Below are 25,462 nucleotides of genomic sequence, written 5' to 3' on the forward strand. Positions count from 1 at the left end.
GAACCCCCAGACCTTGTGGTTTTATTTGGGCTCCAGTAACAAAAGCCATGCTTCAGACTGAAAAAGGGCCTGATGGATGATTTATCCTCTTTTAGTTAGCAGCAGCAGTTGAAATTTTAGTTATCTAGGAAAGGTCTGAGTGTCCCTTGTTTTCCTTGGTCAATTTTTTCTTTAGTCACTTACCTCGAAAAACACCAGACTGCTCCTCACTTCCATCTCTGTCCCTCCCCTGTGGAACTGGCTTATTGTGAAATCCACATTGCCAAATCTTTCGTCTTGGCCTCCTCCTTATTCTTGCTACTAACGGTGACAGATGAAGGTGAACATTCCGGAAGAGGTCATTTCTTGTTCCTCTCTATATTTTATGTTACTGCAAGGCTTGTCTCTTGTTCATTTCCTTTTCTGTTCCTTTAGGAGCACAGTGAGAAGAAGCAGCGGGTCAGGTTCCAGCTCGAGATCTCTAGCAATCCTGAGGAGCAGCGCAGCAGCATATTACATTTGCAGGAGGCAGTGCGGCAGCATGTGGCACAGATACGGCAGCTGGAAAAGCAGATGTATTCTATCATGAAGGTAGTCTCCTGGAGTAGGGAATCTGACGGTAGGGAGGTCTTCTAAGACATGGGCAATTTCTCAGTTTCTCCTGTTCTGGCTCCCTAGTCTTTGCAGGATGATAGCAAGAATGAGAACCTGCTTGACCTGAACCTAAAGCTTCAGTTGCAGCTAAACCAGGAGAAGGCCAACTTACAGCTGGAAAGTGAAGAGCTTAATATCCTAATCAGGTGCCACAGCATTCTCCCCATGCCCTTCTCCAGTGCCCAAGATGGAGTCAGTTTCTTTTGCCTGCGTTCTGATAGTCTTTAGGTCTAGTGTATGTTATCGAAGGCTGATGTAGTAAATTCAGGCACCTTTTCCTGAATGAGCCTTGTTAGACTTGGCCAACAGGTTGAGAACAGGAGAGCCCTTTTTTAGGATCCTTACTAGAGTACCTCAGGAAAAAGAAAAACAAGTAGTTCAGAAAGATCATTTTTGTGGCCATGATGCTGTGCAACTGAACTAAAAATAAAATGTTTTGAAGTTGATCAGTAGGGAACACGATTGCAGATATAATTGCAGGGGTTATTAGTAGGAACAGCTTACTTCAAGAAGCTGTAGAACTGAAGATGGTATTTGTCCTCACGTGGCAGCGTGTAAGAAACAATGAATCCAATGAAAATATTTAGGGAATGGTTGTTCTAGAATAGGTCCATCTCTGGGTTTACCTCCTGCATCATTCTAGGGCACTCCACTCCACCTCTAACCCAAATGCTGTTGCCTGTATTGGCTTTGACTTTCCTATCCTTTTATAGGTGTTTTAAGGATTTCCAGTTGCAGCAGGCCAACAAGATGGAGCTGCGAAAGCAGCAAGAGGATGTGAGTGTGGTCCGCCGCACTGAATTCTACTTTGCTCAGGCACGATGGCGCTTGACCGAGGAAGACGGACAGCTAGGAATTGCTGAACTGGAGCTGCAGCGGTTCCTCTACAGCAAGGTATCGGGTATATACAGTCACACAAAGACAGCAGTATTGAGAGGCATTGACCTTTCTCAGGAGTCTAACTCACAAAGAGAGACTATTATTTGATTGTTAATGGTGGTATGAGTGGTTATTAATAATGATGGAAACATTAGTAGAGAGAGTACCCCTCATGCACATTTGTTTGTGATAGTAAATAATAGAGATACAGATGAGCTTGATCAAATGCTTCCCTCATTGAAGAAGAAAATTGTTCTGTATGGCCAGAGGAAAGTAGTCTCCCAAGTCCAGCTTAGAATAGAATCATTAATTCTATACTGGCATACGTCTTTCCTGCAGTTACCCTTGGCGTGGAGGACAGGACGTTCTTCATTATTCTTCCATCTCCCCTAGAGATATTTGGAAACGTGTTGAGACCATTTCTTAATGTCATAGGGACTGGAAAGTATTGTTGGCACTTAGTGCCCTGGCCATCAGTGCCCATTAGAAATACTGGATTAGAGGATGTTTTGAGTCTAAGATTGAAAGACATAACAAAAGCATTTGTAGAACTTGAAAACAAATGATATAGGTAGCAATCCTCTGGCAGGCTCCTGAGAAAGGCTTATTATAGTGGGTTGGGGGGTTGGGATCTGTCTTTATAGGTGAATAAATCGGATGACACAGCAGAACATCTTCTGGAGTTGGGCTGGTTCACTATGAACAATCTCCTCCCTAATGCTGTCTATAAGGTAAGTCTTAGTTCCCTATTCCTAGCCCATTTACAGGCTTCCTAACACTGGGCATTTGCAATGACACTTCCCAGCTATGGGATACAATGTGGTGATGTGAGATGGAAACTTGCCTAGATTAGCAAGACCATTGCTGCTTCTCTCAGTCTGCAGAGGATTTGTGGATTGATTTATCACTGTCTCTCCTACAGGTAGTCCTGCGGCCCCAGAGTTCTTGCCAGTCTGGACGACAACTGGCCCTTCGCCTCTTTAGCAAAGTCCGGCCCCCAGTTGGGGGTATTTCTGTTAAGGAGCACTTTGAGGTTAGTAAACACTCCTTTGGGGACCCAGGAACAAAAGGCAGTGAAAAGCTATCTGTGCATTGTTACATTAGGGGTAGGTAAACTGAGGGATGATGTCTGAGCTTAATTGCTTCTTCAGCCTTTTTCCTCTTTAGGTAAATGTGGTGCCTCTCACCATCCAGCTGACACACCAGTTCTTCCATAGAATAATGGGTTTTTTCTTTCCTGGCCGAAGTGTGGAAGATGATGAGGTTGGTGATGAAGAAGATAAGTCCAAACTGGTGACTACTGGTGAGAACTTTAATGGGGAGCTCCAGAGGACTGGGGTCACAGCCCCAGAGATGGCTGAAGCTTCCGAAGGAGGACAACAGCTAGTGTACTTGCTTTTTTGTAGGAATACCAGTGGTGAAGCCTCGGCAGCTGATTGCAACAGATGATACAGCACCACTGGGCCCTGGGAAGGGTGTGGCACAGGGCTTGAATCGGAGTTCTGGGGTCAGAAGGTCATTTCGCAAAGCACCTGAGGTACCGGACAGGCCCCTGATAATAGGAAAATGGGAGAGTCCTGGGGTACTCTGTTTGGCCCGGCTGGGGATTTCTTCTGTTTCTTTTTGAGTCTACTCCAGGGATGAAAGGAGTTGGAGATGTTTGGGGTCCTGAATTTCTTGTGATGGTTTGAGGGGTACATACTTCTTTCCTTTCCTAGCACCCTGTCGATGATATTGACAAGATGAAAGAGCGAGCTGCCATGAACAACTCCTTCATCTATATAAAGATCCCACAGGTTCCACTGTGCGTCAGCTACAAGGTCTGCCCTTTCCCAGCACTTCCTTAGAACAGTATGGGAAGGGTACCAGATAAGATCAGAGATTAAAAACAGAGATAGTGAAGGTGGTCTGTGGGTAATGTGCTATTCCCTCTGGATTCTCTTAGGAATCAGTACCAGACTGAGATAGGGAGAAGTCAGTATCAGTATCTGTAGGTTGCTGCTGCAGAAAGATACCAGGTGTGGACTCAAGTACTGGCTTGGACTAAAAATGGCAGCCGATATATTTTTTTCTCTTCTCTTCCCTCCCACTCTTTCTGTTGCAGGGTGAGAAGAACAGTGTGGACTGGGGTGACCTTAACCTGGTGCTGCCCTGTCTGGAGTACCACAACAACACATGGACGTGGCTAGACTTTGCCATGGCTGTCAAGAGGGACAGCCGCAAAGCCCTGGTTGCCCAGGTATCCCGGCAGAGTTCATGGCTGTTTGGTTAGCAGAGGCTGGCAAGCAGATCCTCTGCTCAGGGGCATTTTGTTGTAACATGTATGTGTTAGCAGGCAGCCATGGGAAGGGGGCAGGTGAATGGAGTGATTGTTACTCCTGTCCTCTCCATGACTTTGCTCAGATGGTTAAATTGAATGTCTACTGAGTGTTTCATATATGTTAACTACTGTTGATTTTTAGGGAAGTGAGGACTGACATAAGTTCATGTTTAGAATGGGTTCTAATACACTGTAAGCTTCTTGAGAGCAGAGATCGTTTAATAATCTGAATTGCCCCCATTGTGTGTCCATGTAAGTTAAATAAATATTGACTTGTTCCAGTTAACTTACTCTGCCTGTCCCATTAATATTCACCTTCCCTTTTACTCCTCTCTAACCTATCAGGTAATCAAAGAGAAGCTAAGGCTGAAGCCTGCAACAGGGTCTGAGGTCCGGGGAAAACTAGAAACTAAATCAGACCTCAACATGCAACAGCAGGAAGAGGAGGAGAAGGCCCGGCTCCTCATCGGTTTAAGTGTGGGCAACAAGAATCCTGGGAAGAAGTCCATCTTTGGCAGGCGCAAGTGATCCGGCAATCCAAGAGAGGCTGCAGTACAGGATCTGACTCTGACTCAGGCCCCAGGGACTTGTGGGGTGGGAGGTGTTTCCCTTCATCCTTTAGGATTTGTGGGGGTCAGGAGCCCATAGGGTGCTGTGGAGAGAGGCCCTGCTCCTTAACAGCTGGCTGGTTCCTTGCAGACCACGATGGATAATGCTGAGTTCTACCTCACACTGATCAGCAGGTCCAGGGCCAGAGAGGCATCAAGAGAGCAAGACCCAGGGAACGGCTCCAAGGCCAGAATCTGGTTCCCTTGGGATCAACTGAAAGGGTGGGGGGGACAGTTCTGATCAAGTGTGATAAATTTTTATAAATAGGCATATATAAAAAAATACATATATATATATATATATATATATATATATTTGTAAGTGTAACTGCTCTCCCTGTGTGCCAGAAAGCGGAGGGGAGGGGCTGATCTTCTGTCCCTCATCCCACCACCCTGTATGAAAGAGGTATTAGTGTTCTGGGGGAATCAGCCCCTCCCCAAACTGCCAACCTCACTTTGGAGAATGGCAGTAGGAGACAGGGCTGGCCATGGATCTCTCTCCCTGGGGTATCCCCTGAAGAATGGTTAAAAAAAAAAAAAAGTGATTTAAAGAGAAAAAATATATTTTAAATTTGATGCTGTTTTTTTTTTTTTTTTCTAATTATATTGAGTGTATGCTTTCAGCCTGTATCCTTTTCTCTCCATCAATCCAAGAAACCACCAATCCTAGCTGCCACTCTGAGGGTGGCTTCTTCCCTCCTGCCTGAAGCTGTATCACAGATATTTCCCAGCTCTAATGTGACATGGGTCCCATGCTGACATATTTAGTCCTGGCTCTAAGCTGTTCTTCACCAGGGCGATAGGATTTGGGGATAAGAGTGAGGTTTGACTGCATCATTTGCCTCTCTAGTCTTGAACAGCAAGGAAAAGAGGCGGGGCTTGTGTGTAACAGCACAGGGGGGAGGAATTGCTTATGTAACTGGGACAGCAGATTTAGCAGAAGGAGAGAGGAGGCAGAAGCTGGGGATGGGAGCAGTGAGCTGCCGGCAGGGGCACCATGCCCAGATGGCTGCTTCTCATAAGGTAGGGTGTGGGGCCTCTGGCAGCTTCTTTAGGGGAGGTGAAAGAGGCATAGGCTTGAGGCCTGGCAATTGACTGGTGGTGTCCACTGTGGGGGTGGGGCAGGGAGGCTTTAGTATCAAAGTAGCTATCCCAGCCCCATACTGAGAGGTGCAGGCTGAATTTCTGATGCCATATGGGGGAAATGTCCAAATACTCCTTTCCTAGAGGATTTTCATTGTGTCCAGGAAATCCAGACTTTGGCTTGATGCAAGGGCAGTGGCCGTCTTGCCTGGGTCAAATCTATGTCTTTAGGGTTGAGATTTGAGGGAGTGCCTGCTAAAGATGGGCAGAACCTGTAATGCCTCAGGGGCAGAAGGTTTAGTGGCTCCTTTGGTTCTCAGCAGGGTGGCAACATCCGGGGCCCCTGGGTCCAAGGCTGGAAGAGCCTCTGGTCAGGTGTGGGGACCACAAGGTCAGGTGTGAAAGAACTGTGGGGACTACGGGGGCATCAGTTCCTGCACCGGGAGCCCCTGGAGCCAGCCCCACTACTAGTAGAGAAGCCGCTGCCTGAGTGGCCAGTGCCTCAGTTCATCAACCTCTTTCTGCCGGAATTTCCTATTAGGCCCCTTAGTGGGCATCAGCAGCTAAAGGTAGGTCAGTGGAATCCCTGGAAAGGGTCTCAGTCTCAAGGAGAAATCAAGAAACAGAGTCTCAACTGCCCTATTCTCCACTTCTCTGTACAGATTTTAGGCCTTGTGGCTAAAGGCTCCTTTGGAACAGTCCTCAAGGTGTTAGATTGTGGCCAGAAAGCAGTATTTGCAGTGAAGGTAGGGACCAAGGCACTCCCACATTCTCTAGTCCCTGCCTCAGCCTTGATTCCAGAGAGGTTGGGAGGAATAAACAGTATAATACCACTGTTGCCCTCTAGCATCACTCCTCTCCTTTTATAGGTGGTACCCAAGGCAAAGGTCCTACAGAGGGACATCCTGAGGCAGTGCAAAGAGGAGGTCAGCATCCAGGTATGCAGTATGCACACAGCTCTGGAAAGGATCTTCGGAAGAACCAAACTACAGGTGGAGAAAGCACCTCTTGTGTCCAACTAGCCTGCTTTTCCTGACTCTGACCCCTCCCTCTGCTGTAACCAGAAGACCTCAGGAAATGCAGCTATCAGTAGAGTGATTCTAGGTCCTGAGGGAAGACTCTCCAGCACATCCACTGTGTTCCTTAGTAGTGGGGTACCAGGCAGGCAGCCTGAACTGAGAGGTGGGGCAGCAGCTTCCTTTCTGCACAACTAGGTAAAGCCTGACTTCTGGCTGCCTTGATCCTCAGTGTTCCTCACTTCCTGTCTTCTTTGTCCATAGCGACAGATCAACCATCCTTTTGTACACAGTATGGGGGACAGCTGGCAGGGAAAACGACACCTCTTCATTAGTGAGTAACTGGCTTCTCTCCTCATTCCCAAGGGTACTTTTGCTGTACTCCCCACCTGAGATTACCCATCCCTTTGGCTTGTTCTGCCTTTGCTCTGTTCCCCTTCTTGTAGTACTGCTCTCTCCCAAAGGGAGAGGGGACAGCAGGTGGCATCGGTTTGGGCAGGAGGCATGCAATGCCTTGCGCCCAGGCACAGGAGGCCCCAAATATTGCCCAGACTTCTGCTGCTTTGCAGTGTGCAGCTACTGCAGCACAGATCTTTACTCCCTGTGGTCTGCTGTTGGCCGCTTGACTGAGGCTTCCATCCGCCTCTTTGCTGCTGAGCTGATCCTGGTGCTGTGTAAGTGAAACAGGAGTGGTAATGGAAATGAGGAAGGAATTAAGGAGGGAGGGAGGAGGCAGGAGAGAATTGAAGTCCACAGGGATAGAAACGGGGTGGGAGCTATCAGGGAGATTGGAAAGGACAAAGAGCTTCAGTAACCCTCATGCTTGCTGTCGTCCACAGGCTATCTCCATGACTTGGGCATCATCCATCGAGATGTGAAGGTAACTAAATGTTTTGTTTTTGTCTGAGGAGGGACTTCAGTAAGATGTTCCAATAGGTCCAAGAAGGTGGGAGGAGCTGCTGAGAACAGTTGACCTTGGGACCCTAGTGGGTGTTAAGGATTTGGGCAAGGGCCCTCCAAGTATAGACCTGGCTGCTGAGCAAGGGCATCTTCTTCAGCTGAGAATACACATGATGAAAAAGGGGTGAAAGGAAGAGAATGAATAATAACTTCTCACCTGTGGTTTTTCAGATGGAGAATATCCTTCTGGATGAACGAGGTAAGTCATTTCTTTTTCTAGTCCCAGAATAAGAGGCACCACAGTTTGGAAATAAGTCATGACTGATGAGGGTTGGAACAGAATGGTGCTGATGCCTTGTTTTTCACAGGCCATTTGAAACTGACAGACTTTGGTTTGTCCCGCCACCTGCCCCAAGGAGCCCGCGCCTATACTATCTGTGGCACTCTTCAGTACATGGGTGAGGGAGAAGCTAAAGCTGATGGGTAAGCAGTAGGCAGGAGGAATGCTAACAGATTCAGTGACAAGTATCTTTCAAATCTGTAGCGCCCGAGGTCCTGAGTGGAGGGCCTTACAACCATGCTGCTGACTGGTGGTCCCTGGGTGTCTTGCTTTTCTCTCTGTCAACTGGAAAGGTGAGAGAATGGTAGTGACATTGGGCAGAGAGGAGTTGCTTTCTGGTGGGAAGAAAGAAGATGTTAAGAAATCTTCCCTTATTCTTACTAAGCAGTGACATCTTCCCACCCCTTAACTCAGTTCCCGGTGCCAGCAGAGAGAGATCATGTGGCCATGTTGGCAAGTGTGACCCACTATGACTCTGAGATCCCATCTTCTCTTAACCAGGGGCTCTCACTCCTGCTCCACGAGGTAAGGGCGAGCACGACTTCACTACAAAAACCTTTCACTTCTTTCCCTATCACTGAAGTGATATGTCCTCATTCCTCTGATTAGTTATTGGTGGTGGGCAGGTATGGGGGCTGTTCCAACTTGATCAAGTACTCCCTCACTAGTTGCCTTCTAACTAGCACTTCAGACTTTATACCTGAGTTGCTGATCCTCCAAAGCTCGTCCCTATCCATAGCAGGTCACATCTGAGAGAGTGCTGCTCTCTTACCAATACAGCTCCTTTATTCCTACTGCTGCCCCAAAATTAGCCTATTTCTCCCACTTTTACATATCTCTGTTCTTTTGGGTTCCTCTCCCTGCCCTTCACAGATCCATGAACTTCTTTCTCCTTTTCCAGCTTCTCTGTTCCGTCCCTTTCATATCCCAGTCTCTCATCCTTCATGCTCTGTTTTCCTTCAGCTCTTACACCAAAATCCCCTTCACCGTCTACGTTATTTGCATCACTTCCAGGTCCACCCTTTCTTCCGGGGTGTGGCCTTTGACCCAGAGCTCCTACAGAAGCATCCAGTGAACTTTGTCTTGGAGACACAAGCTACCCAGTCTAGTCCATCATCGGAGTCCATGTTCTTCAAGGACTTTGACTGTAATCTGGAGTCCTTCCTGGTCCACCCGAGGCTGGCTTGAGCTCCTCTACTGGAGTTGGGGCCCATCCGGGAACCTGAGGACTTCCTCCACTGCCAGCCCACTGTGACCACCTGATGATCAGTTTGTTTTCACTTTGTAGCCTCTTATTCTGTTCCTCTAGGTGCTGAACCAGAGTTCAGACTGGGTGTTCTGCTGTTGGCAGCCACGATGCCCTAGTCCTTGCCTCATCTTACAACCTCTCTCTCAATCTCAGATCAGAGTGTGGACCTTTACCTTTATTTCAGTTCACCAGTGCTTATACCCTGCAGTTTTTAGCCAGAAGTTTATTCCACTTTTCCTTCTTGTTTCTGTGCCATGTTTCCTTTCATGAGCAATAACATTTCATGGGTTCCCAAGGTGCTATTTATGTGTTTAAAAGGCTTGTCAGAAGCAGTATGAATGTTTTTCAGAGATCTCAAAAGCTAGCATTTATTTCAACCCCTAAATATGCAGGTAAAACATGATTTAGGGCCCAAAGTCAGTCTAATTTTTAAAAATTTAAAAAGTTAATCTAATAGCATACTGTGAGGAAGAGAATAAGAAATGAAACATGGGTGGGTTACATGTCTTCTTTAGGTGTAACTGGAATAACTATCCACATTTTTTCCAAAACAAAACCTCTTTGAAAGACATAAGTATTCTTAAATTGATCTCTTCCCTAGATGGCCAAGGGTTTAGTTTGTGATGGGCAAACCAATGGATTAAGAGGCATGACATCAACTTTGAGATTTAAGATAAGAGATGTAACTCAAGAAACTTTTCCTATAGGAAAATCATCTGAACCTTAAATTTGAATACATTTCTGGCCTTCATGACTTCTTTTCATTTTTCTTTAACTTCCTAAAAGCTTTACTTTCATTATTCTTCAGTCATATCTGAAGAGAGTCTGGGAAGTACTCTGAGTACTGTTTATTAATTTTGTCCCTGGTTTAAGCCAGATTTTCCCTGTACATAGCTGGCATTTTATTGACCTCTGCAGAACTGCTTTATCTGAATTATACTTTGACAATCCATATGAAGATCCCTATGAAATTTAATTGCTGTGGATACTGTAAAGGGTGTTTATAGATCATAATGTTCTATATAAGGATGTATGTGAGAAAATTTTCTCTGAACCCAATTGTGCTTTTCCTCAATTGCTGGTTGGTTTTTACCTTAAAGCCAATTTATATTCAACTGAGTCTATTTTTCTTTTCATATGATGCTAGACCCCTGAGGGCCCAGTCTGTGGTCTACTTCCAGCAAGTGTTCAGGACCTCATGTTATGTTTTGTATGCTAGCCATGTTCTTGGTTCCATCCTCCTTTTCTGCCTTTACTTTTCTTATTTTCATTTTTCTGTTTTAATCCTTTTTTAAAAATCTTAGTAGATTATCTCCATCTTCTTTTAGAATTAGGTTGAGATATAAATAAATAATGTATCCTTAAGCCTTTTGACTATCTCATTTGTTTCTCTTTAGAGACTTTTTAAGCTTTATTACATATTTCTAAAGTTGTCATGACCAGAACTTCACATTGGATAAAAAAACAATACTAGAAATAGAAACTAATGGCTTCTAAAATAGTAAAGAGTATTAGACTGGAATTTAGGAGACCTGGTGACTTGATCCACCAACAAATATCTCAGTAAGAGGCCTCAGAAGAAGCCAACCCTGCTGACACCTTGATCCCACTTCTAGGCTCCAGTATTGTGAAAAAATAAATTTCTGTTGTTTAAGCCATCGGTCTGTGGTACTGCATTTTATTTAACCCAATATATCTAAAAATATCTCAACATAGCTCAGTTGGTAAAGAATCCGCCTGCTGTCCTCCCAGTTCAATTCCTGGGTTGGGAAGATCCGCTGGGGAAGGGATAGGCTACCCACTCCAGTATTCTTGGGCTTCCCTTGTGGCTCAGCTGGTAAAGAATCCGCCTGCAATGCAGAAGGCCTGGGTTCGATCCCTGGATTGGGAAGATCCCCTGGAGAAGGCCTGGGGAATTCCATGGACTGTATAGTCCATGAGGGTCGCAGAGAGTCAGACACAACTGAGCGACTTTCACAACATGTAATCAACACCTTAAAATAAGGTTTTCTTCTCTTTTTTTTCATACAAAGTCCTCAAAATCCAGTTTGTGTTTTACTCCTACAGTCTCAGTTTGGACTCGCCACATTTGAAGTGCTCAGTAGCCACATGAAGTGCTCAGTAGCCACATGAAGTGCTCAGTAGCCACATGGCTAGTGGCTCTACTACTGGATAATACAGAAGAGCCCATCCCCTGAGAGCCCTGAAGTTTGTAACATTATGATTTTTCCTCCTTGGGTTATTGCCTTTTCCAAATTCATTATGACTTCAGAGTGTCAATAAGGTGCCTGTGAGTGTTGAAACGAACATACTTCATAATAAACTATAACTCCAAATACTTACCTTTAGGCTGTTTTCCAAAATCAATCCCACTTCCAGTAGCTAGTTTCACACACGGGTCTCAAGAGACAATAGAATATAGTTGGTAGTGTGGGTGGCAGTCTGTACCCTGCCACTACCTGAGGGGCATTGAACAAAAGACATTACGTGTGACTCAGTTCCTATGTCTGTAAAACGGGAATATTTACAGCACCTATTTCATAGTTCTTTTAAGGATTAAAGGAGATATAAAAGGCATCTGGAAGAGTGCCAGGTGCCTTAATAAATGTCCAGATACTTGTGAGCTATGACTGTTTAAGTAAACTTGTTGCGGGCTCTGAGGTAAGTCCTAAGAAAACACCAGAAATTCTGGAGAGGTTAAATGACAGCGCAGGCTGTTTGAGGCCATCACGGACGCAAGACCTGTTCGCGGACCAAGCAACCTAAGTGAAAAAACAAAACCACTCCACTTACCTTCCCTTCTAGACCCCTCGGCCGGCTCCTGCTGGTCACGGCTAAAGTAACTGTGGGAAACCTGAGCGAGAGACTTCTAAGGCCAGGCCACGGGGACAACTTTTTTGACTGAGAGTGAGAGTGGCCTTCTCGAAACTAGAGGGATGGATTCCTCGACCGTCCAGCTACCCATTACGCTCTCGGAGGTGAGGCCGAAAGACTGGCCTTGGGCGTTGAGCGCCCCTCTCCCACCGCCCGCATCGAGGGTTGACGCTGGGGATCAGATCGCAGGGCACACGCGCGCGCGCGCGCGCCCACGGTGGGCATGGCCGGGAGGGGCCAATCCAAGCCCCGCCCTTGCCCGCCGGGCCCCAGTCCGGAGCGGACGCGCCCGCCTGACGCACTGAGGCTTCGCAGCCAATCGGGAAGCGGGAAGCAGGTTCAAATAAAGGCGGCGGGTAGGCATGGCGTCGTCTCTTACGTGTGGGAGGTGTTTATCCCGTGTTCTGTGTTGAAGATGTGGCGGATGAAAAAACTCAATCTTAGCCTGTCGCCTTCGCCCCAGCCGGTGAGCCGAAGGGCCTCATGGAGCGAGAGACCTAGACCGGGGTTTCGGGGGTCTCTGGCTGTGCCGAGCGTTTTGGAAAGCAAGAGTCGAGCCTGAGGCGTGGGGCGTGTGGAGTTTTCCGGTCCTGATGTTCGGAGCATTGGGGTTGGAGCCTACTCTTGTTTATTGCTCCGGAGCTTGAGGGAGGAGAGCTTCTTAGGGCCGGTTGGCAGAGCCCAGGCTTACTTTCATGCTCTCTTCTTTCTTAGGGAAAAGCAGCTATGAGAACTCCTCTTCGAGAACTTGCCTTGCAGCCCGACGCCCCCACCAACTCTGGAAAAGGGCCCCCACACTCGCCGACCCCATCACCATGCAAACTGGGGCTGCAGGTGAGATTCGCCTGGCCAGTCTCTCGACTGGGCTCTTTGCCGAGGCCGAGAGCTCAGAGGAACAGAGGGCCAGGGCTGGAACGTAATTAATAACGATAATGAAGTTTTCTGCCTAGACGACATCCATTTACATCTATTCAGGCCAACAGAGAGGTGCCCTAGGGTCGTTAAAGGAAGTCTACTGAGAGCCCACATCTCTATTTAGGTGTTAGTTTTTATCACCTCCTCCCCCTTTCAGTCTTTACCAAACGTCTCAGAAATACTATCACTTTGATTAGTGGTCTCCTCTTAATAAGGGCTCACTTATGGAGAAGTCAGTCAGCTGCAAGAATGAGCCAATATCCATCCGTTCCGAGAGGTAGTCAAACGCTTATTTATATTATTTGCTTATTTTTCTATTGGGTTGTTATCTCTTTTTCATTGTTTTCTAAGTGTTCTTATTATATTATAGTCATCCTTTGTCATGCTTTTTAGCTAGTTTATAACTGTTTTTTGATTTTTATCTTTAATCCTGGGGCTATCTAGGAGGGATTCTTGATTTCCAAGTGCTTAAAAACCATTTTGTGTCACCTTTTAAATTTATTTTCTTACATTATGATCGGACTGTAATCTGTTGTCTTTTTAGCCAAGTATAGGGTGAATTTTTTGTGAGTGTTCCGTGAACATATGAAAAAAAAAGCATATTTACTATTCAAAGAATGTCACATTCTGTTATTTCATAAGCAGATAGTTAATTACCCTGTCCTTGCCCATTTTTCAGTCTGCCAGATCTGTTGAGTTTTGTGTTATCCTTGTTCAGATTTGGTATCAGTGTAATTTTGGCCTTGTAAAATGGGTTAGGAAGTGTTCTTTTAAATTTTTTGGAGGAGCTTGAGACAAATGGGTATTATGTTTTCTTTGAAGGATTGGTAAAATTCAACCTGTGAAATGATCTGGTCCTGGACATTTCTGGAAGTTTTTGAGCATCTCTTAATATGCTTGGAGAAGGAAATGGCAACCCATTCCAGTATTGTTGCCTGGAGAATCCCATGGACAGAGGAGCCTGGCAGGCTACCAGTCTATGGGGTCTTAAAGAGTAGGACACGACTGAGTGACTAACACACTTTCATATGCTTAGTTGTCATTCATATATTTTCTTTGGAGAAATATCTATTCAAGTCCTTTACCCATTTTTAAATTGGATTATTTTTGTTGTTGAGTTGTAGGAGTCCTTTGTCTATTCTGGATATTAACCCCTTTTCTGATATATGATTTGCAAATGTCTACTCCTTAAGGAATAAATAGGAACTTAATAAACATAGCAAATGCTTTAAGGTGCATTTTTACATTTCTAAAAGTGGTTTGTATATTTAGCTTTTGGGCTATGTAATGCAGACTGATTTTTTTTTTTTTTCATCATATAACTTTAATTTTGTCTTGTCACAGAAGTGCTATAACTTTACATTCTACCTTGTCTGATACTGATATTGCTGCCTCTGCTCGCTTTGTTTTTGCCTGATATCTCTTTGCCATCCCTTTATTTTCTACTTTTTCTTAAGCACTTTGAAATAAAAACTTAAAAATTTGCAATAAAACACTTGAAAGGGCATAAAACATGGAGCCTAACAAGTTTGTGTAAAGCACACATCATTGTAACCAATACCCAAGGACACTGCTAGAATATCAGAAGCCCTTTTTAGGTCAATCTTACGTTTCATCCACTGATGTAAATTAGAAATTTCATATAAGTCTGACTCTTTCTTTTTTTTTTTTAAATAAATAATTAGTCTCTATATCTAAAGCTTCTAAAATATCTTGTTGTTCTGGTAGTTTAGAAATTTTTTCATTTCCTTGATCAATCCTGCTTAGAGCTTGGTGAGCTATTTTAATATGCAAACTCAAATCTTTCTTTACCTTAGAGAAATTTTCTTCTAATACTTCTTAATCAGTGCCAGACCTATGGGTGTTCTCTTTTCTCCTGGAGATTCTTTTATTCACATGTTAGGTTTACTAGATTTATCTTCCAATTCTCTTAGCTTTTCCCTCAGATTTACACTTCTTTGTATCTTTAAAGGTTTTCTTCCACTTGATTGTTCTGGCCAGCAATTCCTTTCTTAACCCTGATCATCCTCTTTCAATTCATATTACTGAAGTTTTTTCTTTAAAAGTAATATTTATTATTTCCATGGGAATTCCCTGGCGATCCAGTGGTTAGGACGCTGCGCTTCCACTGCAGGGGGTACGAGTTTGATCCTTGGTAAGGAAACTAATATCTCACATGCCATGCAGCCAAAACAAAACAAAAAAATAATTTAAATATAAATAAATACAGGTAACATTTATTATTTCCAGGAAGTCTTTGTGTGTGTGAGTTGTACTCAGATTTTCTTATATATTCATAAATTTTTTGGGGTGCAAATTGTCATCTCTTTCTTCCATCAGCTGTGTAGGGTCTACCTTTCTTAACTATCTCAGAATTTGTCCTTTTTCTGGCTACTAGATCCACATAAGTATATTCATATTTTCCTATTGTTGTTCATTGAATCTCAAAACCAGCAGTCCTGCAAGTGGTATAAAGTTCAATGGTCTCTATTCCTGTGAACCGCCAATTGAGAGGTTGTCATCTGGAGAAGGCAATGGCACCCCCCTCCAGTACTCTTGCCTGGAAAATCCCATGGACGGAGGAGCCTGGAAGGCTGCAGTCCGTGGGGTCACTGAGGGTCGGACACGACTGAGCGACTTCACTTTCACTTTCCACTTTCATGCATTGGAAAAGGAAATGGCAACCCACTCCAGTGTTCTTGCCTGGAGAATCCCAGGGACGGGGGAGCCTGGTGGGCTGCTGTCTATGGGGTTGCACAGAGTTGGACACGACTGAAGCGGCTTAGCAGCAGCAGTCCCTTATCAGTGCACCAGGAAGAAGTCTTTCGGCCATTCATTCTCCCCTACTACAAAGGCTAGAGCTCTTCAGATCCCAAGAGTTGAATGGCTTCAACTCATGTGTTCAGGAAAACCTCAGCGCTTGCAACCAGGGAGACTAGGTCACTAGCATAGGTTAATGTTGCCTTTTCTCCCAAGAATACATGGATCTCTGTGGGCCAAGGGCTCTCTAACTCTAGTCCCGAATTTCTCATCTGTTCCAAAAAGAAGAAAATCTTACACCAACTCTAGAACTTGAGCCAGGGATTCCTCCTACCCTAGAATTAGGTTGGAGTTAGGATTGGAGAAGAGGAGGGTCATTTTCAAGCTACCATTTCCATATGACATGGACAGAATATCTTAGCCTTGTTTATACTATAACCTGGTTCACTTGGAAGGACCCAGAACGTCTTCCCAACTTTTCTACTGGGTCTCTTTAGTAAGCAGCAAGGCTTAGCCAAGTTCTTACCTAGGCAAAGGTAATAAGAACTCTTCCTTTTCTGAGTTCAGACAATATCCTGAGCCCATAATTGTATATTGTGAACTAGAATTGACTGTCTTAGTCAACTGCTTTTGTTTTCTTTGGCAGGAAGGCAGCAACAACTCATCTCTGCCAGATTTTGTCAATGCTAAGAAGACAGACTCCCCTTCAGAACAGTTCGGCCATCCCTCAAAGTGGCTAGAAGCTTATCAACAAGAATCAGATGAGCAGCCCCTAAATCTGATTCCCCAAACCAACTCTACTCCCAAAACCTGTGAGAAAGGAGTAGACCCACGGGACAACAATGTGGTTAAAACCATGGTCCTTGTACCTTCTCCAGGGAGGCAGCAGCAAGACATTACACTTGCGGACCGTCTAGATTCGATGGCAGAGGGAAACAACTTCTCTCTAGATGAGCCTCTGAGGCTAGGAGATCTGCTGAGAAAGGGGGTAGACTTCTGTATGGAAGACAGCTTTTCAGAAACTGTTCCTGGTATGCCTGAGATACCTGCATTTCAGGATCCTCCATCCCAGCTCTTGGAGTCCCCACCAAATCCCTGTTCTGAGCAGCAGTTACATTGCTCCAAGGAAAGCCTGAAGGACAGGAGCACTGAGGCTGAGCCTGAGGACTTAGTTCCTTCGGAAAGTAATGCCTTGTTGCCTTCCTCCCTGCTCTGGCTTTCCCCTTCAACTGCCTTAGCGGCAGATTGCCCTGTCAGTCATGTGGACCCAGAAGGGGATATTTTAGAGCACAGAGCTATAGAGGAGAGGAAAATGAGCTTTCCCACACTCCCTGAGGAGGCTGAATTGGGACATCAAGCACTTGTGTCAAATACAGACGATATTCCATCCACATGCCCAAGCCCAAATCCTGGAGAAATGGAATCACAGGTGGTTCCTGGGCCAGCAGGAAAAGATGCCAGTGGCATTCCTGGCTCTGATGTAGGGCCTTGGATGTCACCCCTGGCCTGGCTGGAAAAAGGTGTCAATACCTCAGTCATGCTAGAAAATCTCCGCCAGAGCTTATCCCTTCCCTCTGCATTTCAGAATGCTGCAATCGGCACTACCCCTTTCTCTGCTTGCTCGGTGGGGACTTGGTTTACTCCCCCAGCACAACAGGAAAGGAGTACAAACACATCCCAGACAGGCCTGGTGGGCACCAAGGACAGTGCCTCTGAGACAGAGCACCTCCTGTGGGGGTAAGTGTCCTGTGTCTTTGTGCTCCGGGGCTTCATTTGCCTGGATCCATCACTCCCATCCCTCTCCCTCTCTTCTTCCCATGTTCTTTTCCTACCACAGCCGTTCTCCAGATCTGACTGCCTTGTCTCGGCATGACCTGGAAGATAACCTGCTGAATTCTCTTGTCATCCTGGAGGTTCTCTCCCGCCAGCTGCGGGACTGGAAGAGTCAGCAGAGCGGCCCTCACCCCGAAGTCCGGGACAGCAGCACACAGACTGACACCCTTCCCAACGAGGTAAGATAGTTCCTCCTGAAGCGTGGAGGATCTCAATGGGCCCTCTTCCTTAAAGTGAGTATGAAAGCTGAGGGTCTGGAAGATCCCTTAGAGCTGTGGGTACACACTATACCCCTGGGATGCATCAAGATTTTCCAGGGAATATAAGCAAGGAAGGTGTTTTGTTTTGTTTTGTTTTAATTTAATTGAAAAAAAAATTTTTTAATCATCTATATTAATTGCTTTACAATATTGCTTTGGTTTCTGCCATACATCAACAGCAAGGGACGTTTTAAAGGAATTGTTTTCTAGATCTTCATCTTCCAAATGCACTGTTGCCAGATTTTTTTTTTTTTTTGGCCATGCCATGCAACATGAAGAATCTTATTCCCCTGACCAGGGTTTGAACCCATACCCCCTGCACTGGGAGCCTGGAGTCATAACCACTGGAAAGCCAGGGAATTCCCTCACATGAATCTTGTACCTGTAAGAATGGAAAATAGGCATCAGTTCAGTTCAGTTCAGTCGCTCAGCTGTGTCCTTCTCTTTGTGACCCCATGGACTGCAGCATGCCAGGCCTCCCTGTCCATCACCAATTCCCGGAGTTTACCCACACTCATGTCCATTGAGTTGGTAATGCCTTCCAACCATCTCATCCCGTCCCCTTCTCCCCCTACCTTCAATCTTTCCCAGCATCGGGTCTTTTCAAATGAGTCAACTCTTTGCATCGGGTGGCCAAAGTATTGGAGTTTCAGCTTCAACATCAGTCCTTCCAATGAACACCCAGGACTGATCTCCTTTAGGTTGGACTGGTTGGATCTCCTTGCAGCCCAAGGGACTCTGAAGAGTCTTCTCCAGCACCACAGTTCATAAGCATCAATTCTTCTGTGCTCAGCTTTCTTTATAGTCCAACTCTCACATCCATATATGACTACTGGAAAAACTATAGCCTTGACTAGACGGACCTTTGTTGGCAAAGTAATGTCTCTGCTTTTCAATATGCTGTCTAGGTTGGTCATAACTTTACTTCCGAGAAGTAACATCTTTTAATTTCATGGCTGTAGTCACCATGTGCAGTGATTTTGGAACCCTAAAAAATAAAGTCTGTCACTGTTTCCATTGTTTGCCCATCTGTTTGCCGTGAAGTGATGGGACCGGATGCCATGATCTTAGTTTTCTTAATGTTGAGGTTTAAGGCAACTTTTTCACTCTCCTCTTTCACTTTCATCAAACATGGAATCGTTGTTGAACTGTCTTACTGTAGGAATTATAATAATCCACAGACACATGAACTGGTAAGGAGAGGACTGGTTTATCCATTTCATTAGTATCAATGAATGATCTCCAGTAAAATTTTACTAGGTATGTGTATGATTTTAATTATAATAGTGATTCATAGACAACTGATGAAAATATTTGTCCATCCAAGAGTTTTTTCACGTAAAGTCTTATGGTCAGAGCAATTAGAAAATGTTTTAAATTTATCTCAATTTAGGTGAACTTTTGTTGTTGTTGCAGAGATCTTGATTTAAAGTGTAAAAATATATTACATTAGGATAAAATTCTGAGAGGAGTAAAAACTGAGGTTTAAGGAGAAAAAAGGATGATATAAAATTTCTGACTGTTAAAGTGGTTGTGTGTATATTTTTTTAAAATATCAAACAGATAATAAATCATGGTATTTGTAATATTTATACCATTGGGTATATTTGGGGGTGATGTAACAGTTTTATTTCAAACTGTCAACATTTATAAGATGGTGGAAATTACAGCCTTTGAACAATTTAAACATCAGACTACTCCATCTTTCAAAATTATTGTAGGAGATATCAGAGGATGACAGTTAAAGACCATTGTCCTAGAGGATTCTTGCTGTGACAGCATAGGTTGAGGATGTAGGGGAATGTGTCAGGGAAGAAACTGAGACCCTCCGTGTTATGGCTGTTGAGATAATAGGGGCTGCTGCTAAGAAGAGATGGTCTCAGAAATTCCCTGGCAGTCCAGCAGTTAGGACTCTATGCTCTCACTGCCGAAGGCCGGGGTTCAATCCCTGGTTGGAGAACTGAGATCCCACGAGCCACTCAGCTGGGCAAAAAACAAACAAACAAAAGTCTTCTCTGGGTTGAAAATATCCTCAAATAATGACTTTACCTTTTGCCAAAATCCTGGAAACCACGGCTCATCATTCTTCCAGCTGCTCAATTTCTCTCCTGTGTTTTCTTATTTTTGTATCCTTTCCTCTGGTCCTTGACCTTGTTCTCCCCGACCCCAAGCTGACCATCTGTACCTTGCCAAATCCTTTGAGATACCACTGAAGCAGAACCAAAGAGAGGAAATGACAGTACCTTCAGCCATTCCCCACAACAGTTTCATGTCTTTGCGCTTGGCTGCCTCATTGACGCAAATCTCATCACTGGCCTGACTGCCCAGCCCTAAGCAGTATGCATGCCCTGTTCCAGGGCTCAGTGAGGGACTCCATGTCCTTACTGTAAAACACAGTAGGAGGGAGGCCTGCTTTGCTGGGGCCGGGAGTGATGGATGCCAGGAGATCTGCCTCCTTACATCCAGACTGCTGCAGCGTCGTGACTCAGCACTGCTGCTCCAGCACTAGGCTTTTCCCTAGGCGATGTATGTCTTGCAGTGGTAATGAAGGCTTCCCACTTTTCTCTTGGAACTTTGAAGTTTTTCTATGGCTCTGCTGCCTTTGAGATCACAGTTATCTACTTCACATAGCACACCACAATTTTCATCTGCTCTAAGATAGTGAACAGACCTTAGAGACTAAGAAAATTAAAATGGTAAATATTTGAGAAGGTTACCATTTTTGATGATCAGATAAATGCAAATTGCACATGAAATGCTATTTTCTTCTGACGAAATAGCAAAGAATAAAATAGATAGTGGTGGTAAATATTGCCCCATCATCAGTAAGGCATGAATTGGTTGAACCTTTTTTTTAATGTCTTAAAAGTTATATTTAACGTTATTATTAAACATTTTTTATCCTCTTGTTTGAACATTATGCCTTTAAATGGGTTCAGCCTTTCTAAGGGCAGTTTAAACTGCTTAAAGCAGTTCAAACTTTTTGACCCAGTAACTCCACTTGGGAGAAGGCAATGGCACCCCACTCCAGTACTCTTGCCTGGAAAATCCCATGGACGGAGGAGCCTGGTAGGCTGCAGTCTATGGGGTCGCTAAGAGTCGGACACGACTGAGCGACTTCACTTTCACTTTTCACTTTAATGCATTGGAGGAGGAAATGGCAACCCACTCCAGTGTTCTTCCCTGGAGAATCCCAGGGAGGGCGGGGCCTGGTAGGCTGCCATCTATGGGGTCGCTAAGAGTCGGACACGACTGAAGTGACTTAGCAGCAGCAGCAGCAGCAACTCCACTTCTAGGTGTATATCCTAAGGGGGGAAAAATTCCACATACAGATAACTTTAAAAACATGAAAAAGAAAATAATGGTACATCATAAAATGTAGATAATCTACAGTTATTTAAAAATATGTTCATGAGGAGTTTTTGTTTGTTTGTTTGTTTTTTGCCATGCCTTACTGCATGCAGGATGTTAGTTCCCCGACCAGGGATCAAAACCGTACTCCCTGCAGTGAAAACACTCCTAGCCACTGGACTGCCAGGGAGGTCCCCTGAAGAGTTTTTAATAGCATGGAAAAATAAGTTTAATGTAAGTTCTTGGTAAAAGGAAATCATGTTTCACCTCTCAGAGGTTTTAACATGAAGTAAAATATCAGCAGAAGTTAAAAATGAGTGATACTCCACTTTGATAGGTCTTCCTAAAGCATATATCCTAGTCTCAGGCTCTCAATGAGGAGAGTGAACATAAACTCAGAGCTAAATGACATTCAGTTCAGTTTAGTCGCTCAGTTGTGTCCAACTCTTTGCGACCCCATGAATCGCAGCACGCCAGGCCTCCCTGTCCATCACCAACTCTTGGAGTTCACTGAGACTCACGTCCATCGAGTCAGTGATGCCATCCAGCCATCTCATCCTCTGTCGTCCCCTTCTCCTCCTGCCCCCAATCCCTGCCAGCATCAGAGTCTTTTCCAATGAGTCAACTCTTCGCATGAGGTGGCCAAAGTACTGGAGTTTCAGCTTCAGCATCATTCCCTCCAAAGAAATCCCAGGAAAAGCAGGACCCCAATTTTATTTATATATCTCAATCTCAAAACCAATTGTGTTTTTTCTTAAGCATTACTGTCTTTCATCAAATCTAAGATACTATCAATTTTAAAAGCATACCAATGTCACTGGTGTTAAAAAGTAAAAAGATAGTCATCTTAGAATTTACTGAATACGGTAATTTCCTTCTAAATCCGTAGTCTCCAACTTTTTTCACCCTGACCCCTGAGGGAGGTAGTAGACTCATCGGTTATAGCAAATCCCTATAGCAAGGAAATCTGCTGTGGACGTATATTGAAATCTCTTGGGGTGAATGCTGTGCTGTTGGTTGAGAATCACGGCTCTCAGTGGTAAAACTAATAATGAATCTTTTCCCATTCTGTTCACTTTTCCATTTCTAAAATTTTATAGTAAACACATAATCAGAAGAAAGTTATTTTAAATTTTATTTATTTATTCAGTTTCGGCTGGGCTGAGTCTTCATTGCTATACAGGCTTTCTCCAGTTGCAGCAAGTGGGGGCTGCTCTCAGGTTGTGGTGCGTGGGCCTTTCACTGCGGTGGCTTCTCTTGTTACAGAGCACAGGCTCTAGGCATGAGGGCTCAGTAGTTGTGACACACGGGCTCAGTAGTTTCAGCCCCCAGGCTCCAGAGCACAGGTTCAATAGTTGTGGCACAGGAGCTTAGTTGCTCTGTGGCAAGTGGGATCTTCCCGGATCGGGGATCAAACCCATGTCTCCTGCATTGGCAGGTGGATTCATTACCACTGAGCCACCAGGGAAGCCCCCAAAAATATTTTTAAAAGTAATTTTTAGATTACTTTTAATTAAAAAAGTAATTTTGCTTTTAACCTACCTCTGGATTTTTTCTAGCTTGGCTTCATCAAGCCGTGAGCTTTGCTCCTGCTTTTAATAGGAAGGGCTCCTGTATATCAGTGGGTGGGAGGGGGAACAAGGTGCTGGCACTGCATACTGTTTCTGCAAAAGGAACAACCCTGTTTCTCCGGCTAGATGAGTAAGAAACCTCAGCATCTTCAGGAGAGCCAGGAGGTTGGACAGGCTCTGCAGCAAGCCAGGAATGTCATGGTAAGTGTTGACTGACCTTAGACCATTGCTGGGTCTCCTGTGAAGATCAAGAATGCAGTGGTGAGCAGATGATGGTACTCAAACGTGGGAGTGAAGAGAGGTTTCCTTTTGTTAAGGACATCTCTTCCTTATTGGGAGCTTGAAATTGGGGTCAGTGGCTTTCCTCCAGTGTCCCTGCTTACTTCCTGCTTAATGACTTTATTTGATCTAGCCTAACCTCTTCTCCCTGTACAGCAATCATGGGTGCTCCTCTCTAGAGAGCTGATATCCTTGCTTCACCTGTCTTTGCTGCACTTAGATGAAGATAAGACTGCTCTGAGTCAGGAGGTAAGCAGCATGAAGATGGAGGCAGAGACCTCTGGTGGGACTGAAATTCAGCCAAAGAAAGAAACCAGACACAGTATCTGATTCTTATCTTATAGACTCGGCGTGCAGAAACCTTGGTGTCCTGCTGTTTTGATGTGTTGAAGAAACTGAAGGCCAGGCTTCAGAGCCTCAAAGCAGAAAGGGAGGAGGCAAAGCACAGAGAGGAACTGGCCCTCAGAGGCAAGGATGTGGTAAGGTGTCAGGCTTTGATTCCTGGATGAGGGAGGTCTCTTCCTAAGGTTCCTGCAGGAATACAAATTGACTAGTCACAGATGGGTGGCCTGAGAACTGCCTGCCCTTGGGGAGTAATGAACTCAGCTACTGGTGTGACGGGTAGTTACGGTTTTCTGTGCTGTTTCCTTCGGTGCACGATGTCCTCACAGCCTCTTATTTAAACAGGCAGAGACAGTGCTAGAGGTCTTCTGTGCACACGCCAGCCAGCGCATCAGCCAACTGCAACAGGACCTGGCATCCATGGGGAAATTCAGAGGCCTTTTGAAGGAGACCCAGACCCAACTGGTAATTGAGGGCATCTTCTTTCCTGGGATCCACGTTGACACACTGGGAGGGGGTCATGTACCCATGCTTCCCAGTATCCAATGGGAAGGGGCACCTCCATTGGCAATCCTTCTCATGTAGGTAGGGCTTCACACTGAGCAAGAAGAGTTGGCTCAGCAGACAGCGAGTCTTACTTCAGCCTTGCAACAGGACTGGATAGCAATGCAACTGGATGTGAGTATCGGCGGGCATTATACTGCTCCTCTGCTCACAGCCAGCCCTGTTAGAAGTCTTTTTTCAAGCATGCTCTCTTGACCTATTTGCCTCCCCCGGTAGTATGTAACATGGACAGCTCTGCTGAGCCGGTTTCGACAACTCACGGAGAAATTTACAGCCAAGAGCCGGCAAACCCTGCAGGAACGTGATGCTGCAATTGAGGAAAAGCAGCAGGTACACAGGAGAGGGGACTGCTTAGGCCTGGTTTCCTCCTCCTTCTCCACAAAAGGCCTTTCTGATGAGCCTTTTCCCCTAGACCTATCTTCTTTTCATCTGTGGCTTTGGAGACCAGCCAGTCCCTTTGGTGTTAGGTGGCCTTCCACACCTTCTTCATCAGCTTTTCTCCTGTTTCTGCTTTTTCCTGAGGATTAGACTTATTTGCTGCAGTGAACAAGGAGAGATTGGCTGTCCTGTCTGGAAAGAGAAACTGGACTAAGTCTTGGGACTCCTGATTCAGGAGGAACTGTGGGAAGAAAACTATCTTTTTCTCCTAGGTTTCCAGGGAGCTGGAACAAGTCTCTTCCCATTTAGAGGACTGCAAAAGCCAATTAGAACGACTGGAGTTGGAAAACAGTCGCCTGGCAGCAGGTGTGCATGGGTGCAAGCAGTTGTACCCTACTGAGGCTTGGGGTGTGGCAGCGGAGCAATAGCTGCTCTAGAGCACTTGTTTTGGAGCAGAGGTGTGGGGAGGTTTGGGCCTGCTGACCACATGTTGTCATTAGGATCCTTTTGGCCTAGATCTCCAGGCTCAGCTGCAGATTCTGGCCAGCACAGAGAGTCAGCTAAAAGTGCTACAGAGTCAGCATGCCCATTGTACCCAGGACCTGGCCATGAAGGACGAGTTGCTCTGCCGGCTCACCCAGAACAGTGAGGAGCAGACTGCTCAGTGAGTTCCTCTTGGGCTGTGGTGGCGGTAAGCACCCGGAACAGGGGACCAGTGGAATCTCACATAAGGTCTCTGGCAGATGGCAAAAGGAAGAAATGGCGCTAAAACACGTGCAGGCAAAGCTGCAGCAGCAACAGGCGGTCCTGGCCAAGGAGGTGCAGGACCTGAAGGAGACCCTGGAGGTAAGTAAGGTGGCCTGGGGCAGGGGGGCTGGCAGGAGTGTGACTCATCCCTGATGGTACCGATGTGGGGTTTGAGACTGTGGACTGGAAGAAGCCTCTGATCCCAGGACTCTATAAAGTGTCCCACTTGGATGCATTTCCCCGCCCTGCCCCCCCTCGCTCCTTGCCTTCCTTCTTTCTCCTGTCTCCCCAGTTTGCTGAACAGGAGAATCAGGTTGCTCACCTGGAGCTGGGCCAGGTTGAGTGTCAGTTGAAAACCACGCTGGAAGTGCTCCGGGAGCGCAGCATGCAGTGTGAGGGCCTCAAGGACACCGTGGAGAACCTGAAGTAAGATCTCTACCTCTCGGTGCTTCTCCCTGAGGACTTCTTTCCCAGGCCTGCTTCTGGAAGTGGAAGTCTCCAAGAAGGGAATCATACCAGGGTCCGAGAGCCTCTTGTTTCTCGCTTTGAATGCAGTTCTG

General features: G+C 45.5%; 2 protein-coding genes and 1 long non-coding RNA gene across 25 annotated transcripts in view; 2 read left to right on the forward strand and 1 right to left on the reverse strand.

The window, feature by feature from the left end:
* LOC147352452 (bridge-like lipid transfer protein family member 2) overlaps positions 1 to 10,686 on the forward strand; it is a 33,579-nt gene extending 22,893 nt beyond the window's left edge. For 7 of the 22 annotated variants that reach the window (XM_086360033.1, XM_086360031.1, XM_086360025.1 and 4 more), the window contains exons 30-48: positions 415 to 570; positions 658 to 779; positions 1,347 to 1,527; positions 2,157 to 2,243; positions 2,435 to 2,545; positions 2,680 to 2,815; positions 2,919 to 3,049; positions 3,231 to 3,332; positions 3,617 to 3,751; positions 5,844 to 6,269; positions 6,393 to 6,461; positions 6,804 to 6,873; positions 7,109 to 7,213; positions 7,379 to 7,419; positions 7,671 to 7,698; positions 7,808 to 7,897; positions 7,984 to 8,072; positions 8,194 to 8,304; positions 8,743 to 10,686. In XM_086360033.1, the coding sequence (XP_086216159.1) occupies positions 415 to 570; positions 658 to 779; positions 1,347 to 1,527; positions 2,157 to 2,243; positions 2,435 to 2,545; positions 2,680 to 2,815; positions 2,919 to 3,049; positions 3,231 to 3,332; positions 3,617 to 3,751; positions 5,844 to 6,269; positions 6,393 to 6,461; positions 6,804 to 6,873; positions 7,109 to 7,213; positions 7,379 to 7,419; positions 7,671 to 7,698; positions 7,808 to 7,897; positions 7,984 to 8,072; positions 8,194 to 8,304; positions 8,743 to 8,967 (2,415 nt within the window). In that variant the 3' untranslated portion in view covers positions 8,968 to 10,686. The other 15 variants (XR_015148169.1, XR_015148172.1, XR_015148171.1 and 12 more) reach the window with 12 other exon arrangements.
* On the reverse strand, positions 1 to 12,285 carry LOC147352453 (uncharacterized). 2 transcript variants are annotated; one of them, XR_015148175.1, is made up of 3 exons: positions 11,822 to 12,285; positions 11,372 to 11,487; positions 1 to 986 (listed from the first exon to the last, which is right to left on the reverse strand). It is a non-coding gene; the product is annotated as an uncharacterized LOC147352453 (long non-coding RNA). The 2 variants fall into 2 exon arrangements; XR_015148174.1 differs by lacking the exon at positions 1 to 986 and adding an exon at positions 10,690 to 10,878.
* The window catches only part of SPAG5 (sperm associated antigen 5), a 19,060-nt gene continuing 5,723 nt past the window's right edge, over positions 12,126 to 25,462 (forward strand). The window contains exons 1-14 of the mRNA XM_086360045.1: positions 12,126 to 12,368; positions 12,617 to 12,736; positions 16,224 to 17,314; positions 17,415 to 17,589; positions 22,719 to 22,793; positions 23,028 to 23,120; positions 23,216 to 23,350; positions 23,559 to 23,678; positions 23,799 to 23,891; positions 23,994 to 24,107; positions 24,428 to 24,521; positions 24,672 to 24,819; positions 24,899 to 25,001; positions 25,195 to 25,328. Coding sequence (XP_086216171.1) covers positions 12,126 to 12,368; positions 12,617 to 12,736; positions 16,224 to 17,314; positions 17,415 to 17,589; positions 22,719 to 22,793; positions 23,028 to 23,120; positions 23,216 to 23,350; positions 23,559 to 23,678; positions 23,799 to 23,891; positions 23,994 to 24,107; positions 24,428 to 24,521; positions 24,672 to 24,819; positions 24,899 to 25,001; positions 25,195 to 25,328 — 2,738 coding nt within the window. The remainder of the gene's footprint in view (positions 12,369 to 12,616; positions 12,737 to 16,223; positions 17,315 to 17,414; positions 17,590 to 22,718; positions 22,794 to 23,027; positions 23,121 to 23,215; positions 23,351 to 23,558; positions 23,679 to 23,798; positions 23,892 to 23,993; positions 24,108 to 24,427; positions 24,522 to 24,671; positions 24,820 to 24,898; positions 25,002 to 25,194; positions 25,329 to 25,462) is intronic.

The sequence above is a fragment of the Bos grunniens genome, chromosome 19 (genome assembly GCF_055505025.1).
Source record: "Bos grunniens cultivar Pamir isolate PY7600 chromosome 19, Bosgru_T2T1.0, whole genome shotgun sequence".
In the NCBI taxonomy this organism is placed as follows: Eukaryota; Metazoa; Chordata; class Mammalia; order Artiodactyla; family Bovidae; genus Bos; species Bos grunniens.